A 25,369-nucleotide genomic window follows, 5' to 3' on the forward strand; every position below is an offset into this window, starting at 1 on the left:
ATTGTTCTCATCAACCGAATGCAACAAAATCATCAACTATTGATATAAAGATTGAGTTTGAGACGAGGAAGACCAAGTTTCCAGACAACACTAAAGTATATGCATTAATTTTGCATGATACAGTTGTAACATACAATGCATTGGATTGTTCAGTTCATAGCAGATATTGACACTTTTTTTTTTCACTCTATCATGTACTGTTTTATGATCTTTTTTTTTATTTGTAACTGACTTATATCATGTATTGTATTTTATATCATATTTATTGTTTTGTAATCATTTTCTATTGCATTTCATGAGATTTAAATAAATAAAACATGAAAATAATACAAAGTTTTTTATTTGACATTATTTATGATTTACAGGAACATACAGACTATCTAAAATAACTTCTTCCTCATAATCATCATTTTCGCGACCATCTTCAATTTCCTCTCGATTTTCATCATTCAATTCAAAGTGATGAATAATCCATTCTGGCAAGTATGGTTGGAGGCTATACAGGAATCTTCTTAGGTTCAGTTCAATCATAACCTCACAAAGTTGCCACAATTCCAATTCATTATCCAAAAATTTGTTACAAACTTCTGCACCACTCCAATAGTTCTCACCATCACGAAGGCATAATTCGATTTGTTTTTCATCATAGCATACACTCATATCATAATTGCTTGCATGTTCGGCTCCATCACCCAACACCTTCAATTTAGACGACAAATGTTGAACCGATGATTTGAGATCTACAACATCGACCCAATCTTGACTTGCGTACTGCATCCACATCTTTGAATGGTGGAACTGAAATCGAATAAAAAAAAACAATAAGCAACCTCCAATTTTTCAGTGATATAATACTCACATTCCCATTTTACTTGTAGTTACAAAGTGAGTGTATTCAACTAAGTTAGTAATGTTTATATTTCCATATAATTATTATCATCTAATATATGAATATTAATAAAACAATAAGAAATTCATTATAATTACTATTATTATTCAATCATATTGAATTTGACTAGAGTTAGCGTTTTCACACCAAAAAACTTTGTAAGCTATGGCCTAAAGAAATTCACTATAAATTATTACTATTATTATTCAATCATATTGAATTTGACTAGAGATCGCGTTTTCATGCCAGCAAAACTTTGTTGGCTCTGTCCTAAATACATCATCGTATATTTACCACCTGATGAGTTGATACAAGATATATCGTCATCACTGAATTGCAACGAAATACGTTTTGGTAGCTATGTTTTAAATAATTTATCATTGCTCACATCTTGCAAAGTTAATTAAATTGATTTACCAAATCGTGTAGAATAAGTTGAAATATTTTTAATTATGTACACTTCATCAATTGGCAATGATGATAAGGCCTTTTGCTCTAGTATTTCAACCTCCTGTACAATCAAATTATTAATTTTATTTAAGTCTACTTTTGAAACGGACATGATGAAAATATATATGAAAATATAAACAATTTCCAACAGACAAATACACTCACCGTCTTCCTTCTATTACGAACTGAATAACACTCTACCAATTGCTAACTGCTGCAGATATATTCGTCTACCGATTCCATAGTGTGCCAGGCATTTCTTTTATATTGAACAGTGCGAGTCACCCCCACCATGAAATCGTGAAAGGTTCACATTGCTAGTTGCTATCCACTAGAGATGCCTGACGTCACAGCCAAGCCCATCTCCCAACTTGATGCGATAACAGTTGCCGGTACGAGCAAGCAGTGGTCGTTGCGGTCTCGGAGAGGGTAGACGTTAGGCAGACGGTCCTCGGCTGCCGTGGTGTCACCATCGATAGCGGGGCTAGTGCGATGCGTTACGTCACAACCTTCATCGCTTCGGGAGAGGTGAGGGCAGACCGATGAATACGCATTACTCTGCCACACGTCGTGAAGTGAATATGTCGCTCTCTAGCCGTTGAACGGTTATTGCTGTGACGTCACTCCACCACTAACTTGGTGCCCTCACACCGATGGAGCATTTATTACTTGAAGGATCTTCGAAGTATGCAGACGTATGTTTGTACATAGACAAACAAGCACATGATGAAACCCTGTACCGTGCATTCTCTTACACACACACACACACATACACACACAAAATCTCATATGAAAAAAAAATCTGAACGATCCATGCACCAGACACTTCAAGGTCACAACGCCTTGACTTCACTGCACAACAAAAATAGCAAATGACACGTCATATTGGTGGGGGGAGGATTAGAACCGGGAAAAAATTTCTGAACGATCCATACACTACACCCTTCAAGGTCACATCACCTTGACTTCACCAAACAACAACCAATAAAAAAGCAATTAATACGTCATAGTGGTGGGGGGAGGCCGAGAATCAGCTGTAAACAACTACTAAGGATCATTAATTAGAATCGGGTATATAAATTGAGGGGGGTTGCTCAAGATGATTGGTTTTAGTTCAAATACAATGAATGAAACAAAGTAATTGCAAAAGTTGGGTACCCTAGTGTATTATTGTTAAATATTCTAAATTTACCTACCCAGTTACTGAATACGTCAAATGTAGGACGTAATATGGATCGGAAACTATGGAAGTACTTAACAAACTCAAACATATTCAAAAGGAAGTTCAATATAATTGACTTATCAATCATATATCAATCACAGTAACTTGACAATTCTTGATAGAGAAAATACAATGTGTACACAAAAGTTTAACAAATTCAAAAAATGAACAATCTATGGCAATTATCGAAGTAGAAGTGTTTCAAGCCGTACTTTTGTAGTATAAAATCAATCAGAAAATGTGCCATTAAAAAAAAATCAATAAGTAACAATAATAAAGGCTTCTACATTGATTGTTATTGGATTTCACAGAATTCACTTTTTCATTCTGGAAACTTTTCAAAGGTGAATTGAAAAACATATTTTTCCATATTTTACAAAACAATGTATGGACAAAGACATTCAAATTAAAATTGAACTCTCCCAAACTATATTCGTTTGTACTTATGATGCCCTGTTTGGAACCTTTGGTGTAGTAATGAATATTACTTGAAGTTTTTTCCCAACACCAAATTGTTATTTTTAACACCTCGACACATGTTTCGATCACCAAGTGATCATCTTCAAAGAGGAAGATTAAAACTAGAAACTAATGCGAGCTAACCCTTTTTATGCTATATAGGTATCCCATACATGTAAACCATCCAGGCGTACCACCCATACAGGTATACCAACCTATATTTAAGTGTGCTATGTGTTCCTTATATCTTACTTCAACAGATCTTTTTGTCTGTCCATAATATTTTGCATCGCAGTCCTTTCATTCAATTTCGTAAATTCCAGACTTTTCCGATTTCTCGACTTTGTCTTTTGGACTTCCCAAAAGGCTCTGTAGTCTATGACTCGTCATAGCCTTGCATAGCTAACAAGTTAGCCTTTTGGACTTCCCAAAAGGTTCTGTAGTGTTGAAGAAGTATTGAAAATAACGATTTGGTGTTGGGAAAAAACTCCAGTAATATTCATTATATTCGTTTGAACATCACTCGCTCCGATGAAGTCGTTGAATAATTATTTGCATTATTTCAGTCAACTATTTTTATAGTTAATCAATAAGCATCCTCCAGATCGTCTGGCATCTTATCTTTTCATGTGTTTTTTTGAAGAAGATCGGATAAAACTAATCGAACGAAAGTGGTTCTGAATCTTTTTTATGGTTTGCGGCTTCTATTAGATATTGCTCGTTTTTCTAGTTCTTTGCACACTTCGTCAATTCCATGAGAAATCGGAGATACTAATTCTTGGCAGGTCTTTTTGCTGATTTTTATCCATCAGTATTTTCTCTAATTCTGTCCTTCTTGAAATTTGGAATATAATGATTATCCTGTAACAAGTTTCATGATAATTTTACTGTACAAAGACAGATTCAGAATAAATGGAGTAGAAAGTGTGGAAATATTGAAGTATATTTGAGTTGAATTCTACTTTCATATTATGTTTTCGCGAAGGTGTATTAAATATCGACTGCGCTGTTGGATTGAAACTCATATAACACGAACTGTCAGGAATATACCTGTTAGTGCTTGTTTCCTTCCTAAGTACATCCTATTCTAGCTTTCCCCATTGGCTCCTCATTACCTAAATGTCAAAAAATGGAAGTTGTCCCTTACTTTCTAACTAATACGTGAATTTCATTGATGTAAATGGCTAAGGTATGTGAAGGATGTTTTTGTGATATTCGATAACAAAAAATCAAATATTGAGGAAGTGAAGTGTCTGTTTCTGATATGGATCTACTTCAGTAGATTGTATAGCACGAAAACTTATTCTGAGGTGCATAGCAAATTGTTCGTACAGGGAATCATACAAGTTACATTTTAAGAATCGTGGTGCCTCAATTCTAACATCAGTTTATACTTTTGAACTGTGTATGTATGTGTTCAAAAATAAATCAATTTCTGAAACAAACGTATAATTTCATCACTATAATACCAGAATCAAGAACTATGTTCATTAACCCTTATCTAGATTTGAAGTTACGACCCGAAAAACATTGATCCAAAGATGTATAATCAATTTCCAGATCATTTAAAGGCCTTCAATACCTTCAATAGTTTCTCTGTATTCAAAAATTCATACATTCATTGAAAAGATGATTTTATACATTACAGGAATTCTTGAAATAACATATTCATTTCAGTTTATGAGCTTGTCTTCGCTTTTTGAATTTGTATTATGTATTTGTATTGTTACTTTCTATACAATAATTGTTGTTATAGTCTATTTCAAAAGAGTGTAGAGTAATAAATCATGAAGTGTCATAAAATTTGCCTGAATTTCGTTGTCGTCCATGGGCGTAGGCAAATCTTAGGATTATTAAACTTAATAATTAAAGTAAATTAAAAATTACAGACATAGATAATAATAAAAGGCCATTTTTGGGAAGTAATTTGGTCTAAAACTAAGTACCTACATGTATTTAGGTAAGTAAAATTTCTTAAAAAAAGATTAAGATTAATTTTAGTGGTTCTTGTAAACTTATTTAATATGCAATTTGGGTTCATATACTTGAGCATGATTTCTCAAAAAAGGGTTAACACTTAGTTCCGAGGTGCCATGTCATTATAATAATCCCTTTTTGACCCTGCCCACCAATCATGCAATACCTATTAAACCCAGGTAATTAAGAAAAAGGGTTTAAATATATTGTAATGGTGTCTTAAACATTCGAGTTATAATAGTAATTGTTACTACACCAATTAAACGTACAGTGATATTGTGATATAGAAATAGTGAAAAAGTTATAAAATGGGGACATTTACTCCAAAGAAAAGAAGTGTAAAAAATTCTCCGCTATCTGTTTGCGAAAAAGTTATAATTTTAAATGTATATGATTGCATAAAACACGATCACCCTAGTTTGTCTGTGCAAGAAAGTGTTGAGCGATGTGCCCGAATGACTGGAATTGGACAGTCCACGATTTTTAAATTATTGCGAGAAAGAAAGATATCAGGCCAGGTAAGTCCATGCAAGAGAAAATCAGGAAGACCAATAAAAATCTTAGATGAAGACACCAAATGTGACATTCGAAGAAAAGTTCATTCGTTTTATTTTAAAAAGGAAATACCCACTCTTGAAAAAATATTTATCGAGATAAGCCAAGATAACGATATTCCTTTGATATCCAGAAAACTTTTATGGAAAACTTTAAAAAGTATGAATTTTGCCTGGGAAAAGCACAATCGAAAGGCACTATTACTGGAAAGTGATGAAATTGTTTGCTGGAGACGAAAATATTTGACAACTATAAAGCAGTACCGCAGAGAGCAAAAGAAAATTTTTTATCTTGATGAGACGTGGATAAACGAAGGTTATATAGTCAAAAAAATGTGGCAAGATAAAAATATAACAAGTTCTCGCCAAGCTTTCATAGAAGGCCTTTCGACGGGTATTAAAGTGCCTTCGGGAAAAGGGAAGAGGCTTATAATTGCTCACATTGGAAGCGAAGACGGATTTTTAAAAGAAGGTTTGTTAAGCTTTGAGTCGTGCCGGACGAGAGATTATCATGAGGACATGAATTCGGATGTCTTCGAAGACTACTTCGGGGAAATGTTAAAATTTCTTTCAGCTGATTCGGTCGTGGTTATGGATAATGCAAGCTACCATTCAAGGCGCTTAGAGAAGGTACCAACTTCAGCTTGGAGAAAGCAAGAAATTATTAACTGGCTGTCAAATAAAGGTATTCAGTTTGAGACGAATTCAGTAAAGAAGGAACTACTAGCCATAGTAAAACAACATAAATCTCGCTTCATGAAATATGCCGTAGAAGATGTAGCAGAAAAGTATAAAGTAACTGTGCTGCGCCTACCGCCATATCATTGCGAATTAAATCCTATAGAACTTATATGGGCACAAGTTAAAGGATATGTTGCAAGGCACAATACCACATTTAAAATGAAAGATGTCAAGGTATTGTTTGATCAAGCCATTATGGAAATCACATCAGAAAACTGGCAAAAACCAATCCAGCATGTTTTAAAAGAGGAAGATAAAATGTGGGAACTGGACAACTTGGTCGATCAGGTGGTTGACCCTATAATTATAACACCAGGGGATGATGACAGTTCTTCGGATGAAGTCTATACTGATGTAGAATAATTTAATTGAATTGTAAATATACTGTAGCGGGATAAGCAATCTGGACAGAGACCAGTGTATCAGTGACAGTGACACTTTTGCTTAGGTTAGGGTTTAGAATTAAGGGTAGTCTGAATAATTATTTTCTCGGAAGGTTCTCGAAAATTGTACCTAGTAATCTCTAGAACATTCAATTAGGGTATAAATAGAGTGTTGTTAAACGTTAAGGGAAGTTCACAGTTTTAGTATTGTTCAAGTGTCAAATTGTAATAACGTATCCAGTAAAGTTCTTGTCGTTTTTGTGAATAAATTGATTTAAAGTCCCCACAAGTGTTTCAATACGTAAAGTTCGTTCGTGTGTGTTTGTGAGTATTTCCCGATTTCGGTTCGTATATATTTTATTGTTACATTTTATATTTTTTTAATAACACTGTTCTGCTGTATTAAATTTTTATTTCCTTTAATATAATTTTTATGAATGCATATTATTTTGGCAATTATCCCACTAGCGCGCCTCTGGCTCAGTATTTATCCGTCGATAACAATGGATAAATCCCTTAAAACAGGGTGATACCTACCTGCTCTTTATGAAACGACATAATTTTGCAATGCGGACTAGGGAAGTGACAGAATTTATTGACGGATCACCCTGTAGCGCTTTTGAATACTTAATGAGATTTTATTACTCTACACTCTTTTGAAATAGACTTTTTTTTATAAAAGTATTTGGTGTTCAATCCGACTGTGTGAATGAATTTATTACATAGTTCAAGAATTAATACATATACCTTACCCCCGACTTCATGTTGTAATTCATCAACTTCTGTTATGGAATTAGATGATGTAGCAGTAATCAAGTAGACGAAATTTCTTCATTTATATAGAAATAATTTTCAATATTGTGTAAGTAAGTAGGTGTATCCACTCAGATACCAATCAATTCTTTCCTCGTTTAAAAACATGCGTGCGTGCCTCTATTTTGCCTCAAGTCCCCAGCCTAAGCCTAGTTTGCCTTGGGGCATACTTGGAGCAAACGTTTTTGTATTTTCCAAGATTTTTCCTGAAATTTGGTGATTAGATTTGAAGAATTTTTAAACCATCTGGCAGTTTTTAAAAGCTATGCATCCAAGATCCAAAACCAAACAGATCTATTTAGATCTGTCATAAGTCTCATCAGAAGAACTAAGCAGGTCATGTATCATGGATGCATCGATTGAACCTTTTTGTCCTCATTAAGAACAACCCAAGTGAGAAGCTTCGATGCGACTTTCATAATTAAAACGCCATATATGGGATCGATAAAAAATCGTCACAAATAAAAAACACAGCGGAGGGCCTCCAGAATAATCCCTTGCAGAACGCAACGTCGACATTGACCGCCAAATGAGAAATTACTATCTGCCTCTCTGCGACTTTCACTGCAAGAAAGCAACTAGAGGCTATTACATCCAAAGCTGTGTTCTATATTGAAGCTTGCCTTTGTAATAGATCGCCGTGGCTACTCTCGTTCATTCTTGTTAATCGTCGTTTGACTTATGTCTCGATCTCATAGATGGCTTGACACTTTTTTGTCGATTACAGATCGGACTGAAGCAATCTTGCCACGTCTATCATTGTGAATAATCGATCATGTTTGCATGGCATGTTGAATGATGTAAGGACGTTACTTACGTGTAGAAAATCATTTTAGTTACTTATTTATCAGTCGTTCAGTCCAAGTCGAAATGAACTGAGAACAGAAAAAGTAATATATTACATGGCGTATCACAAGAAACTATGTTACACATAGGTGAATGCATGTTATATGCGAATTAGCGTCTCACACGTATTAACTTACAAAGCGATAACAGCTTCCTGCTAAAAGTGCTTATTGTGCAGTATCAGCAATATGAACACTTGTGCTCCAGACAAAGCAATTGCTGACACTGTTCAAATATTGTTTTTCATACAAAACGTATAAATAGACCCTGCGAGGTCAGAAAGATGTTCATTAACTTAGAAATCATTCTCAAGTACAGTTCATATTTATTCTGTTAATGTTCCAAGTTTTTCACGTTATATTCAAATTGTAATAAAGTGTTTATAAAGAAATAAACCAATTTTTAAAAAGTGAATTGTGAAAAACAAGATATAACAAATTGGCGCAGTCGTGCGGATTCCTGAACGTTGCTAGAACAAGAAAATTCTAACTGGCAGCGGTGGATTCCAATCCTTCAAGGAAACAAAGGACCGAGCCCTTCGAGAAAGCGAGAACCAAGAGAACCCGAGGAGTCATCACTTGAAGAAAACCACGGAAGGAACACCTAGTGAAGCCCCTGGTGGAAAACTTCGAGAACAAGACGAATCACCCATGAAACAAATACTGTAAGTCAACAAAGATTCATCTCGTTTATTGTATTGAATTTTATTTCATTGCAATAATCATACAGATTGATTATTGGCTTATTGTAAAACCAATTGTTGATAATTGCACAGATCAATTATCATCAAAATAATCGTACTGTTCGATTATCTCAGAGGTATTGAGTATTGCTATTATTGATTTATTATAGTCCAGTGAATCGATTAATTGAGCGATATGCCTGACAACGAAAATGCCCCTGAACCAATCCCTGAACCTTTTCCCGAAATTGAACCATATAAATTGTCGGAAATATTTTCGATCGTCCCTGAATTTGAAGGAGACCAAATATTTCTTACAACTTTTACAAATGCTTGCGATTGTGCATACCAAATGTCAACTCGCGACCAAAGAAATCTTTTGACGATACACATTAAAAACAAACTTCGCGGAAGAGCTGCCCAACTGATAAGCTCTCGAAACCCCGAAACATATCAAGAGATCAGACACCTATTGAATTTAAACTTTGGTGATACCCGAGATCTCACCTCCTTGATCCAAGACCTACAAAGACTTAAACAGCTACCAAATGAAACCGCGTTGATATTTTTCAACAGATTACAAGTACATAACGCCAAAATGCACGCTTGTATTCAAAAATCTACTCTCACTGCCGATCAAAAAACAGCTCAATCGAGACTCATCGAAACGATGACACTGAATACACTACTTACCGGACTTGAACCCAGACTAGGACAAATCATACGCGCTGGAAACCCCAGAGACATGCTTGAAGCACATATGCGAATCAGGAGAGAACTCCAACTTTCGTATTTCGAAGACCAAAAGCATGACAAACATAACCAACCGAAAAACAACATTTCCAAAAGACCCCAACAACCTCAGTCTTCAAGAACGTGTAACTTTTGTGGACGCTTTGGTCATTTGTCGAACGAATGCCGCCAAAGACAACGACCGCCACCAAATAACACAAATTCCTTTCAAAATACGAATTTTCCGAAACCAAATTTTCCCCAACAAAACCGTCCTCAAACGAATTTTCAAAACAATCAACAAAGACCACAATTTCAAAACAATCAACAAAGACCGCAATTCCAAAATACCCCACCTAGGCCAAATTTCCAAAACCAAAACCAGAATCGTCCCTCAGTAATTCAACGCAACCCCAACTCAAATCAACAAAGAACACATTGCGTTACATATGAAGAATCTCAACCTCTTCAAGATTATAACACGGAGTATGAGAACTACTATACAGCTAGTAGCCAAGAAAATGACTATTATACCGATAATGGTCAATGCCCGCAAGAATATGATCAATACGATCAATATGACCAAAATGACCAACACGACCAATATATAAACAACCCAAATATCTCAGAATACCAGGATTTTCTTTCACTTCCAACACAACATCACCCCCCAGATTTCAGTCAATCCCAAGACATAACATCGGACATTCAAACTCAAATCCAATCGATGAACCTAGAAGATTATCACCCCGATCTGAACTTCCCGGAACAACGCTTCATGTAAGTTCACTTCACTCCATGAATTCAAAAAACTTATACTACATCAAAGACCTTTCAAATACCTTCAAAATTTTAATAGATACTGGTGCAGGAATTTCGATATTCAAACCAAAAACTTGTGAAAAATACCTTCACCGATTCCCAGAAAATGTAATAGTCCAGGGAATCACGGACCAAAAAGTTTTAATCACTGAATCGACTCTGATCAATTTCAAAGATAATGATCCCCACAAAGTCTATGTTCACAACCTTGATATTGAATTCGATGGTTTATTAGGATCCGATTTTCTAGAACATTATAATTGCATTATTGATCTAAAAAACAAACAATTAATTACAAATTTCAAAACAGTCCCTTTGTTCAAAGTTATAGATAATGAAGTAACTGAAAATTCGAAACCAAACCAAATTTCAATTGAACCCAGAACAGAAAGAATATTCAAACTCAAAAGTAACTTCAAAAATACCGACGCTATACTGTTAGCGCAAGAAAAAGAGAAAGTCAGAATACCAAATGCTTTAGTAAAAATTGACAACAATGGTGAATTTTTGACATCCATCATAAACGCCAACGCAATCCCCAAAACAATAGATTTTTCAGACCTTATTCTCGAACCAATAACAGACTTCGAATCAATTTTGAACTTTAACACCTCTCACGATGATTTAGAACAAATTGACAGAACTCAAGAGATAAAAAACCAACTCAGACTTGACCATTTAAACCATGAAGAAGAACAAATGATAACCGAATTATGCCTAGAATTTTCTGACATATTTTATCTTGAAGGCGACAACCTCACCTTCACCAATGAAATTAAACACACAATCGAAACTAACAATGCGAGACCTGTGTTTACAAAATCTTACAGATACCCTCATATTCACAAAGAAGAAGTCAAAAGCCAAATTTCCAAAATGCTTAATCAAGGTATCATTCAACATTCGACATCCCCATGGTCATCCCCTGTTTGGGTAGTACCAAAAAAGCTAGATGCTTCCGGAAAACCCAAATGGCGTGTTGTGATTGACTATCGAAAACTGAACGAACTGTCAGTAGCCGATAAATATCCGTTACCCAACATTTCCGACCTGCTAGATCAGCTTGGAAAATGTCAGTATTTTACCACCCTCGATCTTGCGTCAGGATTTCACCAGATCGAAATCGACCCAAAAGACGTTCCAAAAACAGCCTTTTCTGTTGAGAACGGTCACTATGAATTTGCCCGTATGCCTTTTGGATTAAAGAACGCACCATCCACGTTCCAAAGAGTGATGGATAACATCCTCCTTGGCATCCAAAACGAGCGCTGTCTTGTATATATGGATGATATCATTATATACTCACCAACGATCCATGAACATATTTCAAGACTAACAGAAGTGTTCAAAAGACTAAGGAAAGCTAACTTGAAAATTCAGCCTGACAAATGCGAATTTTTAAGGAAAGAAGTCGCTTATCTTGGACACGTCATCACGAAAAACGGCGTTAAACCAAACCCCTCCAAAGTTGAATGCATCCAAGAATTCCCCCAACCAAAAAACCCAAAAGAAATCAAATCATTTTTAGGTTTAGCTGGTTATTATCGACGCTTCATACCAAATTTTGCCAAAATTTCCAAACCACTCACAAAATTACTACAAAAAGATACCCCATTTAAATTCGACTCAGAATGTCTGAAATCATTCAACGAATTGAAATTAGCCCTTACTTCTAGTCCAATTTTGATTTACCCCAACTTCGAAGAACCTTTCCTCTTAACGACAGATGCTAGCGCATTTGCAATAGGAGCTGTTCTTTCACAAGGACCGATAGGAAAAGACCTCCCAATAGCATACGCATCCAGAACACTATGCAACGCTGAATCAAAGTACTCTACGATTGACAGAGAACTTTTAGCGATTGTATGGGCTGTGAAACACTTTCGACCATACCTGTTCGGAAGAAAGTTCAAACTCATCACTGACCATAGACCCCTCACTTGGCTTTTTTCAATAAAAGACCCAGGTAGTAGGCTAGCACGTTGGAGACTCAAATTAGAAGAGTACGACTACGAAATAGAGTATAAACCTGGCAAAATAAACAAAAATGCCGACGCCTTATCACGGATCAAAATTAATCACTTCAGAGAATGTGTAAATTTTCACAGAAAACTTACGATACTCGCTTCAAACGAAATCGATGAAACGAACAAACCAACAGACGCAGAAACACAAGACACAGAAACACCAGACACAGAAACACAAAACAAAGAAACACCAGAACACGAAGAAACCCCCTTCGAACAAATTTTACAAGAATTCGAAAATTTCAGTCACTTATATGAAACTCGATCCCTGATTGATTACTCAAAAATCAAATTTGACAATTCGCAACTTTTAGACAAATCACATAAATACATCCTCACTTTTTTCTGCCAAAACAAATTAGAAGATCTTCATCATAAAATCATAGATGACATATTCGAGGAAAATGTCGAATTTTACAACGATAGAATCAATATTCTCTCAAGTAAAACCGTTAAAGACAGAAAATATTTCATAATCGCTTTACCCTTCGATCATACTTCAGCCGTAGAAATTCTATTCTTCATCCTTTATAAATGGACAGATGAAATAGACATTTCCAAAACGTACTTTGTCGAAAATAATTTGGATTTACCAATTTTGGAAATTCTTTCTTTCATTTTCGCTGAAAAAGAAATTAAAATAACAGTATGCCAAAATCTAACAAGAACTCCCGACGAAGACCAAATTCCCATCGTAATGGACCAATGCCATTCAGGAAAAAATAATTTACATCGAGGAATTAACGAAACAGTTAGACGCGTAAAAGAAAAATATAATTGGCCAAATCTGATCAAAGACGTAGAAAACTTTGTAAAGAACTGCGAAACTTGCAAAAAAGCAAAAATTTGCAGACAAAACCTTAAAAGCCCTCTAGTCATTACAGAAACTCCGAAAACACCATTCGAGAGAATAAACATTGACATTCTTGAAATTCCCACAAAAAATTATATACTTACAATTCGAGACGAACTCACAAAATTTACCCAAGCTTACCCAATTGAAAATAAATCAGCAAAATCAGTAGTAAACACTTTACTGCTATACTTTCAACACTACGGAACTCCACTCAGAATTCATTGTGACTTCGGTCGAGAATTCAACAACGCCCTACTGAAAGACCTTTGTACGCTTTATGACATTAAACAATCATTTTCTAGTGTGGACCATCCGCAATCAAACGGTTCCTTAGAACGTTTTCACGCGACCCTTCTAGAAATGATAAGAACAAATAAAATCGACAACCCTGATGAACACCCCTTAGGTATTCTACCATACGCAATAATTTGTTACAATAACACCAAAAACAAAACACACGGATTCACCCCTTACGAGCTACTATTTGGACACACCTCTAGTAGACCACCCGAAACTCTGTACAACCAAAAAGAACTCATAACTAAGTACATACGAGATTTAAATAATAAAATCTCTTATTATTATAAAATTGCTCGTCAAAGAACACAAGACCAAAAAGAAAAATCCAAAATTCGATTCGATAGAAACGTTGCACAAAATATACCTGAGTATAAGGTAGGAGACAATGTTTACGTTAAAGAATCCCAAATTAAAAATAAACTAGAAAACAAATTTAATGGCCCGTTTGAAATTATAGAAATCTACCAAAACTCAGCAATGCTAGTTAATTGGAAGACAAGACAAAAAACAAAAGTAAATTTTGACAGATTACGACCTTGTACTGAAAATTGATTTCATTTTCAGGATTCTCCTGCTGATTTCAGCAACGCACTCAACACATTCCCAATATTCCGTTCAACCCATTAATAACACAATAGGAATTTTTCTTCACGAAGAAAGCACTTTGAAAATTTCCAATGATAAATGGACTCTTCTCGTCTACAAAGACTTGGACTCCATAGAATTTGCCTTAAATAACAACAACAAAATTTTGGAAAACATGCTATATACTTTTGATCAATCAAACCCCAGAATGTTATCCTTCAAAACCGAAGTGAAAACACACATTAGTTTATTGACCCAAATATCTGACTCACTCGACTTGAAATATCGAGAAATATTTGCAGACACCCAAAATTATTATAAAAGATCCAAACGAGGATTAATTAATGGAATAGGCACCTTCTGGAAAGCCATTACTGGTAATCTAGACTCGTCAGACGGCGAATATTACACCAACTGTATTAATAAACTCACTCAAGATGAACACCAATTAGAAAACCTTTTGAAAAATCAAATATCGGTGACCACATCAGTAATTAGAAATTTCAACACAACTATTCAAAAACTTCAAATCGATGAAGAAACCTTCAATCGAGATATCAAGCAAATAGAACAATCAATCTATAACATTTCAGACGATCTTGCATATTATGAAGCACAATTGAAAACATTGGAAATATGTGAAACATTAATGGAAAGCTATCTTTTCTTGGAATCAACTCTTGACGACATATTGAATTCAATAACATTCGCTAGGTTGAAAATACTTCACAGTTCAATTATCACTCCTAATGACCTAATGAACTCACTCCAGGAAATTTCTCAATCACTCCATAAAAACAATCTACCTTTACCCACAATGCTCTCACATGTTGCTCAATATATCGAAATCATTGAACTTGAAGCATATCAAGTGGACAAAAGAATTGTTTTCATATTAAAAATTCCATTGGTCGAACCAGAAACATACACTCTGTATCGACTTCTACCAATACCAATTCCAGATAACCGAACGGGACTTCATCACATATTATTAACTGTTCAAAAATATATTGCGAGAGATGACGAATCCTTGTTGTACATTTCACTTCAAAATTTAGAAAACTGTAAAACTCTGAATCATGGCGTAAGAATCTGTTCCGATCTACTACCCTACCCGATTGACAGCGAAGCTATATGCGAAGCCCAACTATTGAGAAGATTGACCGTCCTCCCGAAAACTTGCCAGTCTTCACTGATCTACGCTACGGAATACAATGTCCAGGAACTGAGTCTAAATTTGTGGCTCATAACAATATCTGAAGTTCTACCAATCACCATTAACTGCGAAAATATGGAACCAGTTACACGAGTGATCAAAACCAATTCCCTGCTAAAACTCCAACCCGGATGCAGCTCATTCGTTGGAAGCACTAGAATTCACTCCAAATACTTCGTCGATAGATATAAGAACGTCACATACAAAAACCATGCCGTTCGAATACCATACAGCTGTTGCGACCATCTTCCTGAAAAACGACATCTTCCAGAACTGAAACCGCTGAAACTCAACAAAATCAACGTTGACGAGTTGAACATCGCTCAACATAAATTAAACCAATATTCCGAAGAATTGGATAAACTTATCAATGAGCCGTTTGTGAACAAGCACATATCATGGTTCACATATTGCACTATAACATTGATCATTGTATTAATCATACTTTACATCTTTTGCAAATGTAGACGAAAAGGACCAATACGAATCGGTATTACATCCACTTCGAATCAACCACCCCCGGATCATCCAAGACCAGACAGACAAACATCCCGTATCTTAACGAGATTCATCCCCAGGAGAAGACCAAGTATCAACCTCCAGGAACCTATAGAAGAGGAGATCCAACTCAACACCAGTTTCCACAAGGAAAATGTTTTGTGAAAAGTTGCAGCAAAAAGCAACAACTTTTTGTATAAAAGGGGAGTTGTTATATGCGAATTAGCGTCTCACACGTATTAAATTACAAAGCGATAACAGCTTCCTGCTAAAAGTGCTTATTGTGCAGTATCAGCAATATGAACACTTGTGCTCCAGACAAAGCAATTGCTGACACTGTTCAAATATTGTTTTTCATACAAAACGTATAAATAGACCCTGCGAGGTCAGAAAGATGTTCATTAACTTAGAAATCATTCTCAAGTACAGTTCATATTTATTCTGTTAATGTTCCAAGTTTTTCACGTTATATTCAAATTGTAATAAAGTGTTTATAAAGAAATAAACCAATTTTTAAAAAGTGAATTGTGAAAAACAAGATATAACATGCATCCTGAATCTTTTTACGAATTACATCAATCGATTAATATTTTTTGTCCAATATACGATAAGTTATGGCGAAGGGACCGATACACCTCAAGTGGCGCTTCCACCAAAAACTCAATAGTCATGGAATCAGTACAAACTTGTTTTCCGCAGAACGATGGAAAACCGAAGCGAACTAGCGAATGAAGAATTTTTTTAGTACTGATTACCATTACTTTGTATGTATAATGCTATTTGAAAGAAGCAGAAAATTGAAAGCCACATTAGGAAGATATGACTGAACGTACTATTTATCTACCATTATTATAGTATTCAAGTAACAATGTATAAATATAATAATGATAATAATACTGAATGGAACTTGGTAGGTCGTCAGGAGTTTGGATCCCCTCCTCTGCATGGTCCGCGACCATGAGATACCAGGAATTGGAGCATTTCTCTTTAGGGCAGCTGCCCGACCGATGAACTCGGTACAGTTTTCGACAATAAACGAGGTGATCGCAACTCTGTCGCAGACAGAGAGTTTTTTTCCAACACCAAATCGTTATTTTAACCTCGACACGTGTTTCGATCACCAAGTGATCATCTTCAAGAGGAAGATCAAACTAATCATACTCACCTGTTTCAGGTATCTGCATCTTGAGTGTCTTGAATTAATTTTACAATTTGCCTTATCTCCTTGTCTTAAATTAATTTTACAATATGTCCTCATGTAATAGTCAGGTAAATATAATTGAAATATTATAAGCTATATAAAATTAATTTCACACAATTTCATGTTGCCTTAACTACATAAATTTCACAATGTGTCCTTATATAATAGTAAGGTGACTCTAATAATTTTATATGGCTTATAATATTTCAGGAGAGAAAGTTTTTGGCTTTCTACTACTCCATCTTGATACAAAAAATATGAGGGAATCTTCCAAAGAAAGGAAGGAAGTAATCAATTTCAAAATAAGTAACTCTATACATGGATGTGTAGATCATGCAAAGAAGTAACTTTCAGACACAAACTGAAAGAAAGTCCTCCTGAAACAGCTACTTTCATATAAACATTGAATTACACGAAAGAAAAAAAATTCTTTCGAAACAAATACTTCTATATGAACACTGAATTATACAGAAGATACTTTTCTCTACTCAGTTTGTATTTCAAACATTCGTTGTGGAATAAAGTCAGATATCATTGGAAGATTCCCTCATATTTTTTGTATCAAGATGGAGTAGTAGATTCCTCTTGGCTGGGATTAAATCAAATAGGTGAATGAATGTCATTACGATGTCATCGATGACATAAGCAGATCAAGCTTATTCCGTGACATCGTAATTCATGAATGATTGTGTGTATTTTCTATAATGTTATCCAATTTGGTACTGATGAGACTTAGGGCAAGTGTCTTACGGCGAAACATCGATGTATACCAGTGAGGATGACAGTGTTCCATGTAAGTACAATTTGTTACCATTCATTTAAAGTAGAACTCATGTGAATGATATCTGACTTTATTCCACAACGAATGTTTGAAATACAAACTGAGTAGAGAAAAGTATCTTCTGTATAATTCAGTGTTCACATAAAAGTATTTGTTTCGAAAGAATTTTTTTTTTCGTGTAATTCAATGTTTATATAAAAGAAGCTGTTTCAGAAAGAATTTCTTTCAGTTTGTGTTTGAAAGTTACTTCTTTGCATGATCTACATATCCATATCAATTCAAATAATATTCTAATTATTAGAGTTACCTCACTATTGCATAAGGACACATTGTGAAATTAATTCAAGACTAGTAGATAAGGCAGTTTGTGAAATTAATTTTATATAGCTTATAATATAATTGCTTTTATTGATAGGAAACAGAATACAAAGAAATATATATATATATATATATATATATATATATATATATATATATGTATATATATATATATATATATATATATATATATATATATATATGTATATATATATATATATATATATATATATATATATATATATATATATATATATATATATATATATATATATCTGTTCTGTTTAAAATCTGTTTTTCCGTTAACCAGCTGTCGCACCCCTACGAACGACAACCTTCAGAAGTCGAAACTTGTGCGAGCTAAGGATTAACGAGGTCTTACCTTTTAACGTGTGATTCCTAACACGGGTTGGACGGTAGCAAGTGAAGATCGATCGTTCAGACTAGGGCTTGAACCACCGACCAACACGGCAGTCAATTCGAGTGAGTGAACAAAGCACCCACGCCGAACCGCTTGGCTACCTACTATATATATATATATATATATATATATATATATATATATATATATATATATATATATATATATATATATATGTGAACAAAAATATAACCTCTTATCAAATGGCAGGATTCAATTTCTGACCATGCTACAGAGAATTCGCAACATGAGCAGACCTTGCTCTTCCATCCAAAAAAAAACGTGTGCACCTATGTAAACATATACACAAGTGCAAACAAGCAAACACTTCACCAAACAAACACGATTAAAAACATACTACATAAAACGGTATGCAAGACACATTGAACACATATACAATATAATTAAAAAGGAAAAAAAAGAAAAGAAGTCGATGCTAGAAAAGAAAACGAAAATGGATACTAGCACTTGAAATTCATTTGAAATTTGAAATTTCAATTAGATTTACCTGACTATTACATAAGGACACATTGTAAAATTAATTTAAGACAAGGAGATAAGGCAAATTGTAAAATTAATTTAAGACACTCAAGACGCAGGTACCTGAAACAGGTACCTATCTATAGTATAAATAGGGATAGCTTTGTGAGTATGATTATTTTAATCTTCCTCTTGAAGATGATCACTTGGTGATCGAAACACGTGCCGAAGTGTTAAAATAACAGTTTGGTGTTGGGAAAAAACTCCAGTAATGTGTATAGATGTTCCTGAAACAAGGTACAGGGCCTGCCGCGAGGCGTCTGAGACCCTTATGTACTTGCTGTCCGCATGTCCAGCATATGCGGTCTCCGCAAAATCTATCGACATAACGCGACTGTAAGAGTGCTTTATTACCACCTACGGCACTTTTACGGTATTGACGAGACACCGGTGTTGTTCTACGTTCCGGGGGATATTTAATTCGTTGTGGAGAATGGGAAGTGCTGAATTTATTGGAACTATTCGTTACCTTTCTTCAGGCTCATACAAGCTGATAAGCCTGATGTAGTCCTTCTCGACCATCAGAGCAAGACGGCATTTGTCGTGTAGTTTTCAGCTCCTGGCGAGACAAATATCGTCCGAAAAGAGGAGGAAAAACGAATAAAATATCAAGATTTTCTTTTCGAACTCCGCTGACTCTATACAGACCACTCTGTCAAGATGGTTGTTCTGATTATCGAAGTCCTTGGTGAAATGATGTCCTCTACTCTCGGATCTCAAAATCATTTCGGCTTCCCACACTAAGGCAGAAATCTTAGTCGGAGAGATGCAGAAGGCTGTCATTTCCGGCTAAGGATACATGATTCACGGACCCAATGATCAATTATTCAATAGTTACCTCAGACGTATCCATTCTAACAGTTAGTATTTGGTGAAAAGGTCATCTGGAAAAGTTACCGCATAATATAAACCATTAAAGAGTCTTAATAGTCAGTTACTTGTCGTATTCACAAGTTTTGCTATAAATAAAATTAGTATAAAATTTTCATACTTCAGTAAACGACTGACGTTTTGGAAAATAATTCCTTTCCTTTCCCTGAATTACAAAGAATTCACCGTTTCTATTAACATTCAATTCATTTTGGAACAGATATACTGATATTATTTTGATAGGTGAAATTTGAATCAATGGCGTGAAATGAATTCATTGAAAACACTTTTTCCACACTAGAACAAAATACAAATTCTCGACGCACGTTTCGTTAAGCAAGTCAGCATTATCAGAAGATGAGTAATCATTTCGAAACGTGCGAAACGCATGTCAAGAGACAGTAATTTTGTTCTGCTGTAAGAAAAATATTTTGAGTAGATGCTGTCAATTCATTTTATACCATTGAATGTTTTATATTCATGCCGCATTTTTTTTGCTCGAAGATGTGATACGTTCAATATAGAAAGTGCACTTTCTTTTGTTCCACACAAAACTCTGTATTTATATGGGAACATTACACTCAAGAACATAATTTTCTGACAGTTATTCGACAAATGTTATTTTGTAGGATGATCAGGTACAATTTTAGCTTCATAAGATGATGTGACATAGTTGGTAATACCATCGTTATCCTCATGTTTCTCTAGGTATGATTTTAAATAGCAAGTATATTTATTTGAATCCCAAGAGGGACTCCAACAAGGTTATATGGATGATCTTCTTTTATTCTGTATGCGAAACAAATTACTTTGCTTAACTAATTATTGAATATCCAGAGTCACTGAATCATTTTTTGAACAAAAGATTTTGGTATCAATATCACAGTGCCTGAAAATTGATATATTTGGCAATACCATACACTCATTTGACAATCAAAGAGAGTGCGATAATCCTATCATACAAATAATATGAAATATTTCAGCCAGCGCTGGTCTCGACTTCATAGCATATTCAGTCTCTTCAGTATAGGTTATCAGTTTTTCAACCCCCTGGATCCAACCCTCGAACTGATGGAAAATATTTTTGGTCAATAGATATATTTTATATATTTTCACGTATTGTTCAGAGTTGAATTAATCAGTGATTTTCCGTTGCGAGAGCCATAGAAATTAAAGTAACGTAACCTTATTTTTTTGTTAATGCCTTTGTTACTCCTGGCATTTTTGAATTTGATTTCTTCAAGATCAGAAGGTTATTAAAATCCAATCTAGTATGGAGAGAAAAGAAGTTGAACTCGAAACCGTTGACAACAAAATAAATTCACAATATTCAATAAATTGATGGATGTAGCCGTTAACTACGTAGTAGGAGATTATCATGAAAAATGAAAAATAAAACTTCATACGTGTTTTACCACTTTTATTTGTAAGTAATGTAACTGCAGTTTTGCCCTGTGATGACATTTTCAAACAATTACAATAGACTGAAAATAAATCATATTGATTTATGATAATAGAGGTCCTTAACTTGATTGAGTACCTACCTGAAATTTGTATACCTGTGATAATGTGGATACGCTGGCGAGTAAACTAGATCCATTTGATGATCAAGCGGAAAAATCCGCAATCTATATGCTTATGAATTTTCAAGGATTTCAAATAATTGAGTTTCCAACCCTTACTTGCATAGTGAAAAATTTCCGTATCGTTTAAATTCGGGAACTTGTGGTTGCATTCCATGGAATGGTTTGAAAATGTTGAATCATTTTCACCTATTCTGAAGTAACTTTCATGTTCAGCATACCGTTTTGAGAAATTTCGACCTCATGGGGACAATTCCAATCAATGGAAATAAACCTTTCATGAACAAGTTGATGGAGTCGCAAGGGCAGTCTACTAAGCCCAGTAGTGGCGAATTTCTACATGAAAAAAAATCGAAGAAAGAGCTATTCAAACTTCAGAAAAACGACCGAAGCACTGGTAGATGTATGTAGATGATACATTTGTTGTTAGGAGCCATGAAAAAGAAGAACTTCAGTACTTTCAAAATCATCTGAATAGCTTTCATCTAAAATTTTAGTTGACCACGGGATTAGAAGAAAACCTCCAAATCCCATCCCTTGATGTTTAAGTCGTCAGGGAAGGTGATCAAGTATGCCATAAAGTATACAGGAAGGAAACACACACAGACTGATACCTTCATAGTGGATACAACCGTGATCCAAATAAGAAACGAACCGTCATCAACACCCTAGTGAATAGAGCTTTGAAAATATGTAAAGAAAGGTACGTCGATGATGAAATAAAACACCTAACAACTGTGTTACACGGTTACGACAGAAAAGACATATGCGCTGAAGAAGAGGAACACTAGCGAAGAGCAATCCCAAAACACTGTTTATATGCCATACATAGAAGATGTCACCAATCGAATCGAGAAATTTTTAAAGAAGGATAAAATTAACACCGTCTTCAAACCAAAAGAGATCACCAAAAGACAGCAGAGATCCTCTCAAACCAGCGGAAGTTTACAGATTCTTTTCGAAAATACCGAGAGGCTAGCAACATCGAATCATTATTCAATGAGAATGTATTTAGAAGACATAGAAATACACAAACACCAGGAGAACTTCAACAGAAAGGAAGAGAGAATATATCTACCAAATCGCGCGGCAAGTACGCGCGAACCTGCCTTTACAGAAAGTTCGCGGACAATTAGCACTATAAATGACATGTCAGAAATGAGAGCTTCAGTTTTAGTTGATGTGTCAAGAAAAGTACTTCGACCAAGCTATTGAAGATGGCTTTCGCAGTTGCAGTTGAAATGTTTGGAGATTGGAACCAAAGAAGACTACGGCAAAACCCGGAAACCAACCAAAACATTGAAGTCAGCTATGAAAGCCTACATTCCTATATCTCAAGTGATTTTTTCGAAATTCAAAGACTTAAGAAAAGGAAATGTAATAAAAAAGGACTATAATTCACAATTCATGTATTACTTTTTGTTGTCAAATATATATTTTTATTATTACTGATGAATTGGATGAATATTTCTACTTGGATTTTATTCAAGTGTCTCAACATTTCTCGTCACATTTAGCAATTTGTTTCTATATTCAGATTTTAATGAAGCAAAAACACATGAAAGTCAAGAACATTTAGACAATCTATGTATGTTGCTTCCATGCATTTTTTGTATCTCTCTTTTCCTCAATATGAAATTCTCTCACCCTGTGTTACCTCAAAGATGGGGCATTTCGGTCAATAACGGTCTATTGATCGTTTAGTTCACCCTAAATGTAACATCTCTTTTACGAAAAAACACATCACATCAGTATATTTACTTACAGGTTAACAATTTAAAAAAAATAACAATCTGGTAAAAGGTTCGCTCTGCCTCAAGTGATTTCTATCGGAAACCTCATAAATCCAATAATTCTCTGGATCTCATTGTGAGAAAAGGTGTTTAACAATATTTTTGAATATATTCCCATACAAATTTCTATAGATTAGCTCTCCGGTTGTGTGATATAGATATCGCAGCGACCCAACATAGTTGATTATATTTTCCGGAATGGCTATCCCTCATGTTGGCGGATATTTACATATTTCAATGGGGTGGATGATTGATGATAATAACAGCAAACTCCAGAAAAGCACCAGGTTTCTGAATTTGAGTGCATGTAAAATTGAATAAAATATGCCTGTAGTTCGTGGGCCGTATCTCTTTCTTCATTCATGATGAACTGGATAAAAATTTTACCCAAAAATTAATGAAAAATTATGATGATGAACTCGATGTTTATTTCTTTTCAAAATATATTTGACCTAACTTCTCAACAAAAAAATGATTTGGTGAAACTTCAATGATACTGAGCTTTTTTGATAATTGTCATATTTGAACAAACTGGGACTTCGTTGGATGACTAGTGAAATAGATATTTTCCAATATATGAGGGAAAATTGTTTTTCAAATAACCATATTCAGAAGAGAACCAGCCGAAATTGCATGTTTTCCTCTGGTTCTCTTCTGAATTTGAGAAATAATTTTTTCTCATATATTGGAAAATATCTAATTGATTATTCCCCCACTACTTTTTTTTTGTTAGACTATGAGATAAAAAATATCTCACGATTACCAAATCATCTATTTTCTATTGGAAATAGATGTAAATATGTAATTATATACTTGAAACTTATTGGAGACTTATCAACAAAAAAATTTGCTTGAAAAACTGGCAAGAATATATTTCAATGAGATATCACATGATTTCCCTTTCAAATTGATTTGCAGAAAAGGATTATGCCATTTTTGCTGTTGAAGGTGTATTGGAAAGAGGTGAATTTAATACAATTTTAGGTTGAGTTGGCCTTGGCTGATACTCCGCCTATTCACTTACATACTATACGTCTATTTAATCTATTTAATTCAATTTTGTATGATGATTGAAGACGTATTATTATTCATATTAATTTTTTTTTTCAAACTGGTCAGGCCCTATTGTCCAAAACACCGATATATTCAGGACGCGCGCCAACATTATCAACCAACAACCACACCTCCCATCGTGGGATAAGTGATTATTAGGTCCGTGAATCATGTGCCCTTAGTAAGCGCAGTGAGCCAAGAATGTCAGCCTTCTGCATTTGTCCGACTGATATTTCTACCTGAGTGCGGCAAGCCAAAATGATTTTGAGGTTTGAGAGGAGAGAGGGCATCATTCCATCAAGGACTCCAATAATCAGAACAATCATCTTGACGGAGTGGTCTGGATAGAGTCGATATTTTATCCGTTTTTTCTCCTCTTTTCAGACTATATTCGTCTCGTCAAGAGCTGAAAACTCCACGACATATCGTCTTGTTCTGGTGGTCAAGAAGGACTACATCAGGTTTTTCAGCTTGTATGAGCCTCAGGGTGGGGCCAGATAGTTCCAATAAATTCGGCACTTCTCGTTCAACACACCGGTGTCTCGTCAATATCGTGAATGTGCCGTAGGTGGTAATAAAGCACTTTTAGGGCCGCGTTATGTAGATGGATATAGGCTGTGGCCCGCATATGCTGAACATGTTGACAGCAAGTACATTCGAGTCTCAGACGCCTCGCGGCAGGCCCTACACCTTATGTCAGGAACCTCTATGCCCGTCACGCGACTGCGGTAGACTGACGTGTTGAAGACACCATCTC

General features: G+C 35.0%; 2 protein-coding genes across 3 annotated transcripts in view; both read left to right on the forward strand.

Moving 5' to 3' along the window:
- LOC111518159 (arrestin homolog) overlaps positions 1 to 25,369 on the forward strand; it is a 472,237-nt gene that overhangs the window by 75,318 nt on the left and 371,550 nt on the right. The gene's annotated exons all lie outside the window — the stretch shown is intronic.
- On the forward strand, positions 4,201 to 16,578 carry LOC141481527 (uncharacterized). Its single transcript, XM_074173151.1, has 3 exons — positions 4,201 to 4,209; positions 8,808 to 8,998; positions 14,318 to 16,578. The coding sequence occupies exons 1-3, from the start codon at positions 4,201 to 4,203 to the stop codon at positions 16,215 to 16,217; spliced, it is 2,100 nt and encodes a 699-aa protein (XP_074029252.1). The 3' UTR covers positions 16,218 to 16,578.

This window comes from Leptinotarsa decemlineata, unplaced genomic scaffold (assembly GCF_025532065.1).
Source record: "Leptinotarsa decemlineata unplaced genomic scaffold, Ldec_3_MD MMD2_tig00000199_RagTag_RagTag, whole genome shotgun sequence".
Lineage (NCBI taxonomy): Eukaryota > Metazoa > Arthropoda > Insecta > Coleoptera > Chrysomelidae > Leptinotarsa > Leptinotarsa decemlineata.